General features: G+C 31.8%; 2 protein-coding genes across 2 annotated transcripts in view; both read left to right on the top strand.

Moving 5' to 3' along the window:
* On the top strand, nucleotides 9,696-12,574 carry LOC105163564 (zinc finger protein WIP2-like). Its single transcript, XM_011081968.2, has 2 exons — nucleotides 9,696-10,687; nucleotides 11,910-12,574. The coding sequence occupies exons 1-2, from the start codon at nucleotides 10,043-10,045 to the stop codon at nucleotides 12,348-12,350; spliced, it is 1,086 nt and encodes a 361-aa protein (XP_011080270.1). The 5' UTR covers nucleotides 9,696-10,042; the 3' UTR covers nucleotides 12,351-12,574.
* The window catches only part of LOC105163609 (chlorophyllase-2, chloroplastic-like), a 2,089-nt gene continuing 588 nt past the window's right edge, over nucleotides 18,432-19,932 (top strand). Inside the window, 3 exon segments of the mRNA XM_020694834.1 lie at nucleotides 18,432-19,041; nucleotides 19,318-19,545; nucleotides 19,651-19,932. The exon segment at nucleotides 19,651-19,932 is cut by the window's right edge and continues 4 nt beyond it. Coding sequence (XP_020550493.1) covers nucleotides 18,799-19,041; nucleotides 19,318-19,545; nucleotides 19,651-19,932 — 753 coding nt within the window. The 5' untranslated portion in view covers nucleotides 18,432-18,798.

Below are 19,932 nucleotides of genomic sequence, written 5' to 3'. Positions count from 1 at the left end.
GAGTTTGTAAGAAAACAAATGGAAGAAAACAAGTATTAACAATGATGCACAAAATCAAGAAGCCTTTCAACCATCCAATGTTGAAACAAGAAACAAAATCTGAAACACATGATCATGAGATGAGAGAAAACATATTATTAAATCTAGGAATCAGAGATAACAGAGACAGTAATGTTTGTAAATCTATGGACAAGTCTTAGACAAACAGAGGTCAAATTAGTCGGACACATGCAACCAACATATTTCTCTCCATACAATGCTAGAGAATTTCACACTATCCCTATAACATATATGCCCTCCCCTCGTGCACTCTTGACAACCATAAACAATTCAAATTAACCCCCCTCCCCCCCACCCCACTATATGTATATATGTGTGTTTACAAACACACATTCATATATATACATAGCCGACATTTATTGATTAAAGCTCAATCGATAATATAATATTTGCATAGTTTTAATTAAGATTATATATGATTAGTTAAGTAGAGAAAAGGAGTTTATTTATTTATTTGCAAAGTTAATTATGTGATTATTGGATGAAATGTAAGTGTAGGGTGAATTGAGATGAGTATTGGGCAATAGTCTCTCACTTATTTCAATTGTTTTGTCTTAATAAGGCCAACATGCAAAGGAAATATGCAATAAAATGTCTCCCACCACAACCTTTTCTCCATGCATTGAAAATGTCAAAATCTTCTACAAAGGAATACCAACACTTTTGGCCTCAATCCCCATGCATGCATGCATCACTCTCTTCTTTCATTAATTTAAGGCTGTCTTCCCACTCTGCCAAATTTAATCTTGTCATTTTTATAATATTATACCAATATGAAAAATTAAGTACATAACAAAAAAGACTTTTCGCCTAGCAACAAAATCAAATGAAATTGAGTTCTTAATTACAATACATATATATATATATATAAGTGAAAAAAGTTTATATATAATTAGTCTGGTTTTTATTTTTTGTCTTTAATGTCTAAAATATTTTATTTTTCTGAGTTCAAGAAGAGTAAAAAAAGTGCAGGTGCATTTAATAAGGTATGTGTTAGACAAGACGAAAGGTCGATACAAGTCGATGTCACACCCCATCGCATTTATTATGAATATAGCATGTAGCTTGTTTTAGGTATTAATAAAAAATCCTTTTTTCTCGCACGTGAAATTAAAGATCGTGCGGGAAACATTAGAAATCGGTTCATGGGATGCCACCGACTCAAATCGATTGTAACTTATTGAATCATACACGATAATATTAATTTATAATATTTTCATATGTTCATTTGACGATTGCATTCCACTGGGTACTTGCTAAGTCGGTGTCATTAAATTTTCTAGATGTCTAAATATATATAATTTTTTTTATTTAGTGTATGTAAATTTGGATTATAAATTCTGAGGAAAATAAAGAAAATTATTTCATTACTTCAAATGTAGTAACTTAACATTGTGCTTTATCTTTTGAACTTTTTGCTTTTCTTCCCCTTTTGCTCAATGTCCATACTGTTATAGCCTAAGCCTTAGATGATGTACCAAGTCATTTGATGTCTATATTTGTCTGGTAATTACTGTAAGATGTGATGTTCCTCTTACAATTAAATATGATACTTAGTCCCCAATAAAAAATAATACTAATGTTAAATAAATACCCCATCAATATACTTTGAATTTTTGAAAAAATTATAATTTTAGTCTTGTAACTTATGGGGTAGCATATTTAGTCCTGCATGAATTAATTTTCGCAATTTAGTTATGTAACTTCACAATTTTGGAAATTTTAGTTCTTTTTCGGCCAATTTAGCCGAAAATTATAATTTACTTGCAATTTTGGTCCTGTAAATAAATTATGCAGGGCCAAAAATGCCAACTCTTTCAAGTTGTATGACTAAAAATGCCGACGTCCCTTAAGTTACAAGACTAAAATTATAATTTAATTGGGCCATGTGCAAGTCACATGTAATTTTTCGGCGAAATTGGCTGGAAAAGGATGAAAATTATCAAAATTTTAAAGTTACAGGACTAAATTGTGAAAATAAACTCGTACTGCAGGACTAAAAATGCTACCCCCAATAAGTTATAGGACTAAAATTGTATTTTTTTAAAATTTTTTAGGATTAATTACACTTAGACCTCAAATGTAAAATTACATTTTTCCCAAAAAAGGTTCTAAAATTACACTTATACCTCCTTAAAAGATTCACTGTTTACACCTTTCATTGGGATTTGGACGACTGAAGCAGAAATTAGTAAAATAAATTACATAAATTTTAAATTTTACTTGTTCATTAACATTCACATGTAATAATTCTATACTTATAAGAGAAAAAAATATGATGATATTAACTATACTCCATATATATAATTATATTTGTCCTCTTATAAGTACAAAAATATACATGAGAATGTTAAATAAAGGGTAAAATTAAAAATGTATATAATTTTTTTACCTTACATCAACATTTTATGTCCAAATTCTAACGAAAGGGAGTTAGATGTAAATGGAGAATTTTTGAAAAGAGTGTAAGTGTAATTTCAAAACTCTTTTGGGAGAAACTGTAATTTCATATTTTTATAGAAGGTCTGAGTGTAATTAATATTTTTTTAATATCTTTATTTTTATTCTTATTTTTCTCTATTTCCTTTAGTTTTACCATTTTCTTCCTCTCCCACGGTTCGAGACAAATGGGCTAGCACAAGCAATATGCTATTTTAGCTGATTGGTTAGCCGATAACGACAACTTTATTCGTGTGTATGTAACAAAAAAGAAAAGATTGCTAGATCGTTAATATGAATTTGTACCAACAAAAACTATCAATATCATATAATCACATATGATAATATCATCATGTATGGATCCAAAATCTTATACTCCATGTACCGATGTCGACTTTTCTGAAAAAGAAAAGGAATTACCTTGCCCCACCACCTCCAGTACCAACAGTACAGTTCTTGTCACATCAATAAAGAGAATTAAACGTTACATAATTCATGCAACCCAAAATGTCTCTAATTACACTAATAACAAATGTAATAAATTGTTTTACCACAGTATGAAATGCATGCATGCCCATATCATCAATATATATATATGTTGGAAGAAATGATGATGATGAATATGAATGGGGACAAATACGTATAGCTAGAGTGGCAATTTGTATTTGGGCTTTTGGACACATTGATAGTGTTCTTGAATCTTTGTTTTGAGATTTAAATATTTTAGGTGGGGTTGTCTGAATCTGCGTCTGAATCTGAGTCTGAGGATTGAAATAAAACCTGTTGGATTTGATGGGATGTTTGAAGCTACAGCTCCTTTTGTCCATAAGACAACTATTCGCAATTAGTAGTACTTACCTACCTAGCTCAACCTGCCCTTTCTACTTCCCACTCCCTGTAAATATATATATAGACAAGCGTTCTTGCAACACCACATTCTGTCTTGGCTGTACCTACGTACAAGGTATATAGTATTAGAATTTAATGCACAACCAGCCTACTTATTTACTTTTTGCCGGCAAGCGTGATATAATTGTCGTGTAATTGAATATTCTTTTTTAAATGAATGTTAATTATATATCCAGTATGGTATATTTATTATATAATTGATTCAAATTCGATTAAATCCTATTTGAACTAATAATTTTCTTAGAGTATGTTACTTTAACAATTTTTTAGATGAGTCCTAATTACACAAACGTCTCTTGTCCTTTCTAAAATTATAGATATATCCCATAAGAGAATATTAGTGTAATGTAACTCAAAGGTCTTTGTGTAATATTTCACTACTAAATATAAGGTGTACTAGTAATTACAATCTACAATCTACGGTTGTACTTGTAATCTTGTAAGTGGTATAGGATTTTGTGTAGTTAAACATGACCTCGACCGGTTCAATATAATTTACCCTATAGATATTTGTCTCAAATTCTTGACTTTTTATTTCCTATTTGAAACGTTGCAATAAGATTTTATTTTCCGAAGTATTATTTTTTTAAATATATTGGTATGATTGTTATTATGAATGATTAAGTATTCTTGACTTAAATATATTTTTTTGTCATGTAACTTATGTGTTTTAGTGTTTTAGTACTTTATCTTTTTAGGGCTGCAAATTGGTTCTGTATTTTTTTATTTTTTTTCTATTTTGGTCATCCGTCACTGAAACTTGCAAATCTCACTGAAAAAGAACATGTACCCCTCACGTGTCTCTTTTAAATTGAGATTTTTATTGTGACTGACCTATTTTTGCCTACATAGCGAGGCACGTGAGCTGGTCTTCCTTTAGACCTAACCTATTTCTCAAACATCAAAGTCATCTCCCCAAAATCCTTAATCTCCTCACTCCTATCCCAGAATCGAAGATAAATATCTCAAAGGTTAGTGAAAGGGTTGAGGGTGAAAGGGGTGATGGTGCTGAGACTGATCAAATGATAGATAATAACTATGAAATGGGAGAGGGTAACAATGAAGAAAGGGCAATAGAAATTGAGAGAGGGGAAAGGAATGTAACGGGTGATGTGGAGGATGAAAGTGGTTCTAATGAGGAGGAAATTGCCTATGTAAATCCCAACAATAACTTATTTCCAATTGCCTATTTTGTTGTTAACAAAGAATGTGGAGAAGCATGTGAGTGATTTTTATCATTCTTAAGCATGACTTAAACATAGTAAGACCGGATGAATGCACTTTCATATCTGACAAACAAAATATTATGATACAAGTATTGGAAGTGTTCTCAGGATTTGATAACAGATTTCGTGTTAGGCACTTGCACAATAAAATTTAAACAGGTTGATTTAGGGGCTTGGCATATATAAGGGTGCTTTGTGGGTTGCAACAAAAGTATACATTGTGGGTGAATGAAAAATGAGAATGACAGAAATGAAAACTATGTCACAAGCTGAATTTAACTGGTTTAATGACAAACCAACAACACAATGGAGTAGGCCTCATTTCAGTGAGATTGGTTGTGACATGATATAGAACAATGTATGTGAAACTTCCAATTCATTTATTTTGGATGCCACCAAAAAACCTTATTAACTATATGTTGATAAGGGAGTAATTGATAAGGAGGCCGAAAGAAAATAGAAATAGAGTAGCTAGTCGATGGAAGGGTAAAATTTGTCCTCGAATTTAGGAAATTTTGCAAAAAAAAAAACAAATTTCAAAACTATCAGATTGTATATCAATAAAAGCTGATGATTTACACTACCAAATATTCTGTTTTGATGGGAGTCAACATAGTGTAGATTTGAGAGCAAAGAACTACATGTGTAGAAAATTTCAGCTGTATGGCATACCATGTAAACATGCATGTTGTACCTTTCTTTTGTAAATAACAAGACCTTGTAGACTATGTGGCCAAGTGTTATTATTTGAAAACATATAAGATAGCAATCATATCTATGAGCCATGAAGGATTGTGGGTTGAATCATTCATCATACCTCTCCATTGTCACCCAATTTTGGAAGGGGTGTACGGAAATCATCTAGAGCTAGAAGAAAAGAAGCTGATGAACCCATCAAGAAGAATATGAAGCCAAGTGTAGAGGATTAGAAGGAACTAAAAGACAATTCACTGTAGAACATGTGGAGAACCTGGGAATAATACAACTAAGTGGTTTGAGAGGGAAAACATATATATATGTTTGTTGTGCGAGTTTGTTTAAAGCTTTTTTGATTTGTACATACATTAACTTATTTATATTCAATTTGTAGGACCAAAATGAAAATGGCTCTCATCTTGTGCAACCTTTTGAACCCAAACAACCAGCAAGAATGGTAATATTCTAGTGTAGAAATTCAAAAAATATATTATGGAGCATTTCTGAAACTGATCTAGAAGAAGCAAGAACAAGTTCGAATTTCCAACTGAACATGTTTTTGTAAGTATAAAAACTTAAGTACAATACTCATTTCAGACTCAAAAAGTCTGAGTGACAATGCATATATAGGGATCCAATGCAACACAAGGACCAGAAAATCACAACATGTTGCCACCTCTCCGTTAAGAATCAAATGAAGAGGATGGACTATTTGATGCGGTAATCACTCAAGAAGCTGTAGTTCTTACACAGGAAAAATCCATATACAGGCCTGGGCACTTTATATACCAGCAAATAGCCATCTCAAAATAAATAAATAATAGGCTTGTAACCAAGAGTGAAAATTCAGGCACCTCCTTCAATGATTGGCAACCAAGTGCTTTAGAGATTCAATTAATCCACCAAAATGTCTAGTCAAATAGTGAATTCATCCATCATCAAAGGAGAAATAAATACTTAGATCTAAACAAAAAATGCCAAAAATTAAGGCATTTTTTATACTTGGACTGTTTTAAATATTTTGTTTCTGGCACATGATATGAATTCAAGTATTTTTTGAACTTAGTGCTTGTAAGAAAATATTGAATTACTAAATCTATGCCAGGAAATTTAAGCCAATTCCTTTTTTTTTTTTGACTTTCTTTCTTTCTTTTTTTATATATGTAACGTATTCAATTATCGAGCCGGATCATATTCCTTCTTAGCTTCTCAACATCCTCTTCCAACCTATTAATCCTCCTCAATAAATTAGGAACAATGGTCCTGGCCCTTCTACATTGGAGGTTATTGACACTCTCCCCTCTTCCATTGTTTCAAAAAAATAAAAAACCCACAAACTTAAATTTTTGTGCAGAAACCAAAAAGAAAAATCTTACTTTGTAATTTCTACAAGAATAAAAACCTCCGACCTGGGTTTTTCATCTGTCCAAAATGTTCGGAGAACAACCATTCTTGCATAGTAGTTCTAAACAAATCTAGTGACTGAAGATATTGGAGCAATTTAGGGAGAAAGCTGGTGTTTTTTTAGGGTTCTTGCTGCAAATGACTTGGGAATTTTTTATAAAGAGGGAAGTAGGGAATGATTTTTCCTCCTTTTCTTGGTCAACAAAATCTAAATGCCATGTCAATTTTTTTTTTTTTTTTAAGTACGTCCATATAGGCAGAAATGGTTGAATCACAAGAAAGTCAATTTAAAAGAAGCACGTGAGGAGCACATGTTCTTTTCCTGTGAGATTTGCGATATCTGGTGATGCAGGAACAAAATTGCGTAAAAACAAAAATGATACAAAACAATTTGCAACCTAGAAGATAAATGACTAAAATACCGAAGCACGTAAGTTGTGGGATGAAAAAATATTTAAACACAAAAAAAAAAAAAATTATCACCATAAAAGCATTTATTAATATACATTTTCAATAATAACTTTGAAAGACAATTATTATTTTATCAATAATTACATATTTGTTATTACAACAACTCTCAATCATTATTGGAAAAGAAAATGATTCAGAACAAACAAGAGATTTGAATAATTCGAATACAATATATACATGAAAATTTGACTATATATATACATGTATGTATGTATGAGGTAGCTATACACACTTGATCAGGATCATCAATAATGAAAAGTGAACCACTGTAGTTGAACAATGTTTGACTTTGTAAGAAAAAAGATGCTACGGTATTGCTGACCTCTCTCTCTTTCTCTCTACATATATATATATATATATATATATATATCTTCTGCAGGCAAAATTTGGTGTGAGTAAATTTTCTCCTCTCTCTCTTTCTCTCTACATATATATATATATATATATATATATCTTCTGCAGGCAAAATTTGGTGTGAGTAAATTTTCTCACAGTACTGATTCAACTTATACATATATGTACATATATATGCAGCTGATGATGATGATGATTATGGATCTCCCTTGATCTTAACATACATTCTTAATAAAAGCCTAATTTGCAGGCCCCTTATTTCCTTTTGGTTCTTACATTCACAAAAGAGTGCCAGACATCCATGTTGTCCCCATTCTTTTGCCTGTTGAATCCCTTTCCTCTTTACATGTAACATTATCAATTGGATATCCATATGTAGCTTTATGGAGCCCATGCACATTCATGGGATGAAAATTTCTCTCAATTTTGGGATATATGAAAGGAGGAGAATCTAGGTACTAGTTACAATAGGTGCTCAGAAAATAAATAAATAAAATAAAATAGTACACACACACACAAAAAAAAAAAAAATAGTAGGGAAAAAATGAGTGCCCTTATATCAGGATCCCTTAGCTCCATTTACTTTTTAATATGTAAGTTATTTGAACAATAAGATAAAAAAAGAATTATGTATTCATTATATTATATTTACTATCGGTTGGTCGAGTTGAATAACTCAACACATCTAAATATGTGGGACGAATTGTTCAGCCAAAGCGGAACTTAGTATTGGGATTTTTGAATTAGAAACGGGCCTCCATAATGCAAAACAAATACTTTACTTGAGTGTATTGACTGCTTATACAACCTAATAATAGAAAGTAGATGGACCCTTGAAGGACTACCTGACGAATAAGAATCTCTTCTTAGAGGTTTTGTGTTCAAACCTTGAGAGTGTGTGTCATTCCGTTTGTATTTTGGGAGAAAAAAAGAATCGAAAAAAAGAATCTTCAGTAAATTTAGAAAAATGTTATATGTAACATGTAAAATGATAGACTAGAGGAAAAATTCTTACTCAAATCAAGTTTGATTGAACCAAACAAATCGTAGAGCAAATATAGTACACGTACTACATGATTGGTCATTTTTTTTTACTGTACCTCAATCACACAACAAGTATATTACACTTATCATGTAATCAATTCAGATTCTACCCAACCCAACTTGAGTTAGAATTTTCGATAAGTACCACTGCAATAAGCATGACGGTGTATATGTGGGATATGGAATTAATTAAATATCATATGATGATACTACTCATAAATATCCATCAACCTCAAGATCCATATCTCAATTAGAAAGAATGAAATTGTAATCATAGTCAAGTTGAAATCATAATACGTACTTTTAATTAATAGTTTGGGTGAGTAGGACAGTAAGTATTGTGATGACAATAAATGTCATACCATTTGAACGTGAATCATGACATTATGGGTATACATGTACTTGGAGTTATGGTGGAATTTAAGAAAAGGAAGAGGCATGCAACTGCATGATGGTAACAACACTACATACTATTCTCTGTAATTAATGAAGTTAATGGGGCCTATCTCATTTGTTTCTCCTTGTACACATGCATGCATGCATACCTACATATACGTACAGATACACAGAGCCATGGAAATACATACATGCTAGTGTGTGTGTGAGAGAGAAAGAGAGGGTGACGATTGAACAGTAAGTTTGATGTACACATGTAAGAGAGAAATTTAGAGACTTATGAAAATGTGAACAGTGAAGCAACAGTGTCTCTAAGCTTCGTACTGTGCTAACCCGACCACTGCTCATTTATCTATGCAATTGCCGGCACCCCATTCATACAATTTTATTTTCCAATAAACACACAACTTTAAGTACACTGAATGCTGTAATTTGTATCTATCTCTCTATTCTATATTTATTGTTTTTGAAGTAGTGGGGAGAGATGAGAGAGAGATAGAACATCCAACCCTAATTTCCTGCCCCATGTCTTGGACCCTTTCTCACTACATACAATTAACTATTAATTAACGTTTGAATTAGAAAATTTAAGAATAAGGGACACTGTTCAAATTAAGGGTCAGCAGCTTCTCTTGTTCTTTCAAAGTCCCAAGACTAGAAAAAATCATCCCCTTGTAATCTTCTCTCTCACAAATCCCACCATTCTTGTTTTCTCTCTCTTCTTTCTCTCTCATCTCCTCAAACTAGCACACAATTTTTGATGTATTGTTTAGTCACATTTCACAAGTGATATCTTCTTGTCTCTCCTTTTCTCTCCATTCAGTTACCTAGGTTTTACTTTATCATCAATAATCAGCTGTCTGAAAAACCCTTTTTAACCACCCTCCCACCAGTTTAAATTTGGTAGGTTTTTTCTTCAGTCATTACCTTCTCAACTTTTCTTGCTCATAACTTTCAATCTGCTGCTACTAAGTATTTATACATATATATGCTCCTTTCTCATCATCATCATCATTTTCCTACCCTCTGATTCCATCATCATCATGACTGATCCTTACTCCAATTACTTCAACAATGGATACAGCTGGTTCAATCTCAACCACTTCAACCCACCCTCTTCTTCTTCTTCTTCTTCTTCGTCTTCCATCCCATCATCTTACAGTCCCTACTACAACTTCAACTTTCTCACCAACTCAAATTCTTTGTTTTTCACACATGACTATGAATCCTCACCGCCATCCCCACCACTGAAAGAGGCTCTCCCTCTCCTGAGTTTGACCCCCATAAGGGATCAAGAATCATCATCTGCCGCTGCTATGGAGGTGGACAAGAACATGGTGATGATGAAACTCAGTGCTACTGAAGAAGAAGAAGATCAAGATCAAGATCAAGAAGAAGAAGATGAGAGTTTGAGTGTAACTCTAAATTTAGGGCTTTCAACTCCTTGCAGTTTTCCAGCTGATTCTGATCTGATCTTATCATCAAGGCCCTCTTCCTCCACAGATACTGGGAATAATTACAGTAATAATAAAGAAGAATTAGTTACTGTTGCTAGCAGTGGATATCCCATCAGTCCTCTCAACAAGGGTCAGTATTGGATCCCAACACCGGCCCAGATTTTGATTGGCCCGACCCAGTTTTCTTGCCCGCTTTGCTTCAAGACCTTCAACAGATACAATAACATGCAGGTATGTATAATAATATTCATGATATAGGGGGGAAATAAAAAGCTCTGCCGTTTTCTTTTTCTTTTGTTTGTGTGTGTGTGTGTGTGTGTGAATACTTCATGAGCTCTATGTACATATCCAGCTACTTTAATTCTCTTTAATTATGTTCGTTTCTTTTCCTTTTGTTGTCCTTTTGATTTTGCAGAAAAAGAGAAAACCCATCCCTCTCTTTGTTTGCACACATCTTTTCTAGTGTAATTTCAACCTTTCACTTTTTATTTGTTTTGTTGGATTGATATAGTGAATGATTGTATATGGGGTCCTTAGGGTTTCAAACTTTTTCTCTCTTTTGATTTAGTTTTTGAATTTCTTGACCATCTTTTTTTAATTTCTCTGTTTGTTAATGCATGAAGTTTTTGGGATCTGCATAAATCTACCTGGTCCATTAACTGAGAACCTGGTCAGTCACCCCCTCTCTTTATTTGATTGAACAACACAGACGTTATATGCTTTTTGTCCTTGAAGTTTGTATTTTACACACATTGGCAGGTGTGTCAAACTGAAACATTTTTCCCTGTTCTTCCTGGGAGCTGATTATTTTCATCAAAGATCATTCTCAGGAAGAAAAAGAACATATATATAACCTCCTCAATCTGCACACTCAACCTTAAATACAGCACTACACATGGAAAAGAACCCCACAAACCAATGATGCTTTCTGCATTGTCATCAAGATTCAGAAGACTTGACACTGATGTTAACATGAAAATAAAACCTCCTGATGCAGACATGTGTATTTCACTCTTCCCAAATCTGAAACTCAGAAGCAGAAGAAAACTGTTCTCTCTCTCTCTCTCTCTTTGTTTCTTTGTTCAATGTCTCTCCATTTTAGCTTGCATTTCCCACTCTTTTAGAACCGAGCTTTTACTTAACAATGACATTCTCAGAAAAGCAGCTATATTACTACCTGCTGCTGTAAAAGATTTGGACCATTTAACTCAACCTCAGATTCTTCCTAGATTCAACATTCAACTTTAGTTACCACTCCACTGCCCCCACCATAGAATTAAAGGCAAGAAAAGCCCATAAACTCATAAAAATGTCTGCAAACTACACCATTTCCAAAAGGGATCTTGGTTTCTTGCAAACCGCAATACTAATCTAGAAAACGACCAATTTATATATCTTCAAGTTCATTTCAGTATATATTGAACAACTTCTATATATACACATATATCCACAGATGCATATGTGGGGGCATGGATCTCAGTACAGAAAAGGGCCAGAATCTCTACGAGGAACCCAGCCAACAGCCATGCTGAGGCTTCCTTGCTACTGCTGCGCGCCCGGCTGCCGGAATAACATTGACCACCCAAGAGCCAAACCCCTCAAAGATTTCAGAACCCTCCAAACCCACTACAAAAGGAAGCATGGAATAAAGCCATTCATGTGCAGGAAGTGCGGCAAGGCTTTCGCAGTGAGGGGTGATTGGAGAACCCATGAGAAGAACTGCGGGAAGCTCTGGTACTGCACTTGTGGCTCTGATTTCAAGCACAAGAGATCGCTCAAGGACCACATCAAGGCCTTCGGCAACGGGCATTCGGCTTATGGGATCGATTGCTTTGATCAGGAAGAGGATGAACCCGCCTCCGAGATTGAGCAGGATAATGAGTCTTCTCAGTAGAAGAACTCATCAGGTGTCTTAGCAGTCAGCTAAGGGCTGGGAGTGTGGAGATTTGACATGGTTTTTTATCAGTTTAGAGAGAGGGAAATGATCAGTATGATCAGAGGAGCTATTTTTCTTTCACTGTTTGCTGATTTCTTGTGCTCCTTTGACTCAGTACTTCTACAGTATCAGTAATTAGTATTAATGTTCCTTTATGAAATGCTTCATCAATTTTCCCTTTATTTCTATTAGTCCTTTTATCTATAAACTTTGTTTTTATATTTTTTAATATTTATATGTCATATATACAAATAATGAATTTTAATTTTTAATTTAAATAAAAAATTCAATCTTTCTAAAGGGGGGAGGTTGGAATGGTGCACTTTAGGGTTTGATTGCAAGATAGCGTTTACTCATCTCATAATTACCATAAAAAAATAAAATAAAGAAAAGAAGAAAAGCTTTAAAGGAATAAGTGGACAGGGGGAAAAAAAACTTTTTTTTTGCATTTTAAATATTGTGGTAACCTTTTTGAAAAGTTTGAAACGGAACTTGGAAAATATTGCTCTCGAAATTCCAATCTCTGATCATTGAATAATTGAATTTTTTATTTACATCTTTTATTTTATATAATATATATAAAAATAAGAAAAAGAGCTTCAATTAATTTAATTAGTCATAGTATATTTCCTATATGCATAGGTCAATTGAATTTATTCTTCTCATAGTGTTCACATTTGTTTTCCATAAGCAATAGGGATGAAAATCAGTTAATTACTACTCAAAGAAATTAATAAAGATGGCATTAATTGGTAATATATACATATATATATATATATGTATAATCATACACAAACAAGAAAGTTATTCCAAAAGCCCTTTAGAGCATCATTATTTGATATTAGTAAGTAGTTTATTTAAAAAGATAATTCAACTTGAATTATGTAATAGTTATGTCCTTTTGTTTTCTTTATATGGGGAAAATTAAAGGAAAACATTATGTCAAATACAAGTAAATTTAATTGGTTAAATGATATATCCATTACCAATCTAGAGTACGTCATGGCATAATATTGATATAAAACTTGTAATGTTGCATGGAATATTAATTTAAGTTTGATAGGTCGACGAAACAAATAAAAGCTTCAAAAGACAATTTCATCCTCCAATAAATAGGAAAATTTCAAAATATTCCTGGGACTCGCGTCTTTTTTCAGCAGATCGGGCACTTATCAGCTATCATGCATAAATTATTCCACCTTTACCTAGTCAGTACGTGGTAAATACGAATTATGACACATGAGCTTCTATAAGTATATTGGAAGTCTATTGACAGGTATGTATTTATTATACCAATTTAAGATCATAATTTGAGATCCTTATAACCTCGAACCTCTATTAACTGATGACTACCTCAGCACGTCTAATTGTTTTGAGTATAAGCCAAAATTTGTTTATCCAGATCGGACCCTCACTCCAAGAAGCTGCCAAGTCCTCATCTAGTCGCCATCAAGTCATTGAGTATTTCAATTCGAATCAAACTTATTATCAGAAGAGTTATTCTGCAAAAGGATGAACTAAGTTTAAAAAAAAAAAAAGAAATAATTAATTAATGATACGGAATAAGTACATGTATTACGTGACAATAATTTGTTATTTGTATTATTTTCAAACTCAAAAACAAATCAAAAGTTCTCTCCCTCTTTTTGAAATTGATCAATTTCTTATTTTAAATCATGTTATATCTTTTATTGTATTTAACATATATTCACGCTAGATGCATATAGATAACATTATATATATATTTAAAAAATAATTGACTTTGATTACTTGTCCCACTGTATCTAGAGAAAATATTGGGAAAGGAAGGACAAAATTGGATGTGAAAGCTAGTAAAGTTTTATTGCAGAAATGAGTGTGGAAAAGGCTTTTCAAAACCATAATATATCCCCACTTCGGACACTGTTAACTACTGAACAACCTCTTTAATTCATTAATGGATGCAACACTCCTACCCACCTTTAATGAATTCCAAATGTAATAATCATTTATTTTCGATATTGAGAAATAATTTATCTTCATTTTTACGTCCAATGTAATTAACGATTTTGTTGAGTTTTCTAAAATATGGGTAGCCAAGTAATGAATTGAAACATATAATTGTTTCATAATATCAACATGTCGTGTACTCGAACTTAATTAGAAAGTGTATTTGAAGTCAAATATGTTTATGAAATGTGTTAGGGGTGGCAGATCATGAGCCAGCTCGATTTTGAGCTCAACTCTAACTTGAATTTGAGCTCGAGTTCAATTCTCTCTATTCATCAGCTCGTGAGTTTTTTGTTTTATTTTATTTTTTTATATATTTTTAGTTTTAAAATTTTTATACATTTAATTTTATATTCAATATTTTTTAATTTTATACTCAAAAGTGACCATATATTATAATTATTAATCGATATCATACATTTTATTTTTTATAATAATAAATTATGGTACTTTTGTTTATACATTTAATCTTCATACGAGAACAAATTTAATCAACAACTTAATAAATTATAATATTTTTTATAATTAAAATTATTATTTAATATGACACATATAAACTTTATGTTATATTTTAATATATGTTTGTATTGTGTTATACTCTTTTTAAATTAATAAATAATCACTTATGATTTTTTTATCTATTTATGAGTTTTATATTTATATCAAGATACATTCTATGTATTATGAAAATTATTTTATTATTTATAAATTTATATCGAAATTTAGTTATTTTTATGAATTAATCTAAAAATAATGATAATGATAATAATCGTTACGGTTGAACAATTCAATTATTATTTTATTATATATAATGAGATCAAAAAATTTAATCAACAATTACGACATTTTAAAATCTGGACACCAGATTCACACCAAATTTATATATATAAGACTGTGTCTATTAGATCATATCAGATGGTTTGATTAGAAATCACATGGCCTAATTCTACAATACACCGACTTGAATGGTTATTCTTATGTTCCAAGTACGATATCTTGACATCTGTATCTCCAATAAGTCTAAAACTTTACCAAGTGTATTTTCTAGTAAGCTTGATCATATCTAATGGTCTGATCTGAATTTTGATTGCCCGATTAATCCATTTTATTCAACAATGTAAGAAGATAGTTACATCAATGTAATACTAACATTTATAAATATATAAATTTACTGCAGATTGTAAACATATATTAATCTCAACTATAAAATATTTTTATGTATTTTAATTGCATTATTTCAGATAATTGATACTTTCCCAATAACTTTAAACTGTTCAGAATAATTTTTTTTTGCACAATTTACTAATTATATTACTACTAAACTAATCAATAGTTTATATTTATAACAATAAATTAGAATTTCATACTATATTTTGGTATATTTATAATATAGTATATACTATGAAATCTATTTTATTACTTATAAATTTATATCGAAATTTAGTTATTTTTATGCATTAATTTAAAAAATAATGATAATAATAATAGGAATGATGGTTGAATAATTTTAATTATTTTAATTATTATTTTATTATATATATAACTAGATCAAAAAGTTTAAACAATAATTACGATATTTTAAAATTCAGGCACACGATTCATGCCAAATTTAAATATATGAGACTGTATCATTTGATCATATCAGACTGTATGATTTAAAATCTCATGGTCTGATTCAACAATACAATGTCTTAAATGATTACTCTTATGTCCCGAGTACGATATCTTGGCATTCGTATATCCAATAAGTCTAAAATCTTACCAAACGTATTTTTCTATATGTTTGATCATATTTAACGATTTTATCTGAATTTTGATGGCCCGATTAACCCATGTTGTTCAACAATGTAAGATGATAATTACATCAATGTAATATTAATATTTATAAATATATAAATTCATTGCAGATTATGAACATATATTAATCTCAACTATGAAATATTTTTATGTATTTCAATTGCATTATTTCAGATAATGGATACTTTTTTACAATTTTAAATTGTTCAGTATGAATTTTTTTTTTGTATATTTTACTAATTATATTACTAGTAGACTAATTAGTAGTTTATATTTATAACAATAAATTAAAATTTCATAGTATATTTTGGTATATTTATAACAATAAATTAAAATTTCATAGTATATTTTGGTATATTTATAACATAGTATACATTATGCAATCTATTTTATTACTTATAAATTTTATGTAAAAATTTGATGATTCAACCCCATGATTTAATATACTAATAATAATAATAATAATTATACAAGCTCGAGCTCGAGCTCGAGCCATCATGTAAGAATCAAGCTCGAGCAATTCTGTTGCAAATCGAGCTCGAACTCAAGCTCACCAAAAAAAGTCGAATTCGACTCATTTACATCCCAAAAATGTGTAAACTGAAATTTTAATCGTGGCCTACAAGGAAAGGGACACGTAAGAACAACTGATATTTAAGTCAGTAATGTCATAGAAAATCAAAATATAAGTACGTAAGAATGATTAGATTAACAAAAATTGTACTTAATTATACAATTCCACTTGGATCATAGATAAAAAACAAAAACAAAAAAAAGGATTATGTGGTCATCATGAATCTATGCATATTCGGATTCAAACTGAGGGAGTCGGTCAATACGACATCACTAAAATAGGCGCGGGTGGTCGACTGACTCGATCATGTTCAATTTAAACTCGAATATGTATAAATTCGTTCAAATTGGATAACCATTAATTAAAATAAACACGAATCTTTAACAACTTCTCATGTTATTGAGAGGTTTGGAGGCATTTATGGAATTCCAATAACCAATCACAATAAGCTTAAAATAGTTTAAAATGATAATTGAAAATGAAAAGAATAATATATATAGAGAAATTAAAATTAATGGGAAATGAAAGGAGTAGAATATTCTTAGAGGGATGAGAAGAGACGTCTGCAAACAGTGTGAGCAGAGCTTAGACTGATGATATATATGTATATGTATATGATGAGGCATGATGATGAGTCAAAGGGACTGATGACATGTCATGTCAAACTATACTACTCATGGTAAAACATTCTCAGGGGTCAGCTATGTATGTGAATCAATCCACTGTTCATATATAAACAAATACATCACAAATCCAAAAAAGAATATACGCATGTGTATGTGTGTATGTATATACATAGTGTGTATGAACACATGCATACATACCCCACATCATCATATATTATGTACAAAAATAAGTATGTAATAACCTTACTTGTTTTGCCAATTGAATTTTCATCTTGCCAATAGTGGTAGATAAATTGCAGGCATATCATGTTGTTTATAAATTTATAAAAAAAATTAAAATACCATATTTCATATTTGCATGGGGAAAAATTAAATATAAAAGCATTAAATATTAAATGAAATAACTCAAGGTATAATTATATTCATTGTTGATTTATAGGTTCAAAAAGAAGTTTGATACTGAAATTTTAGATTGCATCTCCACTAAATGTTGATTTTGTTATATAGAGTAGCTAAGGGACCCCACTCAGATGGACAAATTTAATAATTGCATTCTTTTCTTTAAAGAAAAAAAAAACACATAAAAGTCAGTAAACTTGTAATCTAAGTAGGTAAATTAATTTCGTCTCATGATGCAACATTTTGTTTTGATGTAGAATTTGAGGTTTTGCAACTTGATAGCTAGTGGTAGTGGGAGTACATTCGATATGCATCATACATTATATAGTATTATTTATTATATTTATCTAATTAGAGAATATAATTTTGGTGTAGATATGTAAGTAGTAATGGAGGTGGGAGAGATGTAGGTGGGACGTAGCTATCCAACTTTAGGAGGAAAAAAGAAGTGGAGGGACAACATCATTTTTTAGGAGATCTATTCCCCTTTCTCACAACTACTCTCTTTCCACCTCAATCATTGTATTTTTCAACTTCTCATCCCAATAAGTTTTCATGATATTTCTTATAAATGGATTTTAATGATATTTTGAGAAAGATCACAAAGCATATGTATGTCGTTGGTAATCGAAATCTGCAGATTAACAAGACTGTGCAAGAAAGATTTGGTGAAATATTGAATTTTGAAGCTGAATCAGTGTTTCAATACCTAAAACATCATAGCAACAATCTTAGGTACAGTGCCAAACTTAGCAACATTTGCTTTTGACCTATCTAATTATCAACTTCTGTTGGCCAGGAGGACTTTACATCCTGCCAAACTTTGGAGAATTTCTATTGAATACCATCGGAAGTCCAAACTCCGTTAACAGGGCACTTGATATATAGGATCAGAAATCAAACATGCATTCCAATTCCACTGAGTAATTAAATGCCTTCAAACCAAATGAATTGTTCACCTATTTATAAGACGAACAGCATGTTTTAGTCTCATTCCCTCTTGCACAAAACCAGAGCGAAAATGGTAATGCTAGAAAATAAAAATACCTCAGTGTTCGAACCTGGAAGTGTAGAGGTGAAAACCAGCAAACTGAAGAAAACAGATGCTTCTTCACCTCCTGCAGAGCTGCTTATTGTTTCGCCTGAAGCAGAAGGCAATTATCCTGTCCTGCTTTTCTGCCATGGTTACTGCACTAAGAGTGGTTGGTACTCTGAGCTCCTACAACATGTATCTTCCCATGGATATATAGTTGTAGCCCCTCAGGTTGGTTGCTTGTAGCGTCTCTCATCACAGCATATGGGCATGTGGTCATGCAAGGAAACTTACATCTCACATGCACCCAAAGTTCTCCACTTCCCAATTTCATCCATCTAAATAAAATTTTCTTATATATTCTAATACTTAGCATTTTATTAGAAGCCAATTCAGCAATTTCGCTACAACAGCGTCTTCAGTGCAATAACTTCAATGGCCAAAGTGAAAATTCAATCACAAAAGTTTGTCCATAAGATTCCAGTCAAGTTTTATCTATTCTATTGAATCCTCAGAAAACCTGTCACAAGTATGCTCACTTCTGACTCGAAGGCCATGATTCTTGTTGACAACTATGAACCTACCAAGTTCCGCTCTATATTACCCCCCAGCTCAAAATATAAGCCAATATTAGAAACCCATTGCATCATATGGTACTTAAATGCACAAGTGCACACAAATAACAGTAGCAGAATTTTCTATATACTCCATTGCAAAATCTTTTGGCGCCTAAAGGTTAATTTTAATTATTTGCATTTTATTTGTATGATTATATGATAATTACAATTATTAAATACACACGTAGAATTTCCAATATATTGTCCCTCTCTGTATTTGTAGTTTTACCAGTGCTTGCTCATTTCCCTGAATGATGAAATCAAGATAGCTGCAAAAGTCACAAACTGGCTACCAGCGGGCCTTGCAGTGTCCCTTCCTGAAAATGTGAAACCAGATCTCTCCAGAGTTGCTCTCATGGGCCACAGCAGAGGTGGTAAGGTAGCATTTGCCCTTGCATTAGGATATGCCACAACCTCCCTCAATTTCAAAGCACTGCTGGGACTCGACCCTGTCTGCAGGCTGAGTCAACCAGGTTGGGTGGAACCCGACATCCTTTCCTATGTG

This window comes from Sesamum indicum, linkage group LG6 (genome assembly GCF_000512975.1).
Source record: "Sesamum indicum cultivar Zhongzhi No. 13 linkage group LG6, S_indicum_v1.0, whole genome shotgun sequence".
Lineage (NCBI taxonomy): Eukaryota > Viridiplantae > Streptophyta > Magnoliopsida > Lamiales > Pedaliaceae > Sesamum > Sesamum indicum.
Note: the sequence above shows the minus strand (reverse complement) of the source record. Positions and strands in the feature narration are given on the sequence as shown.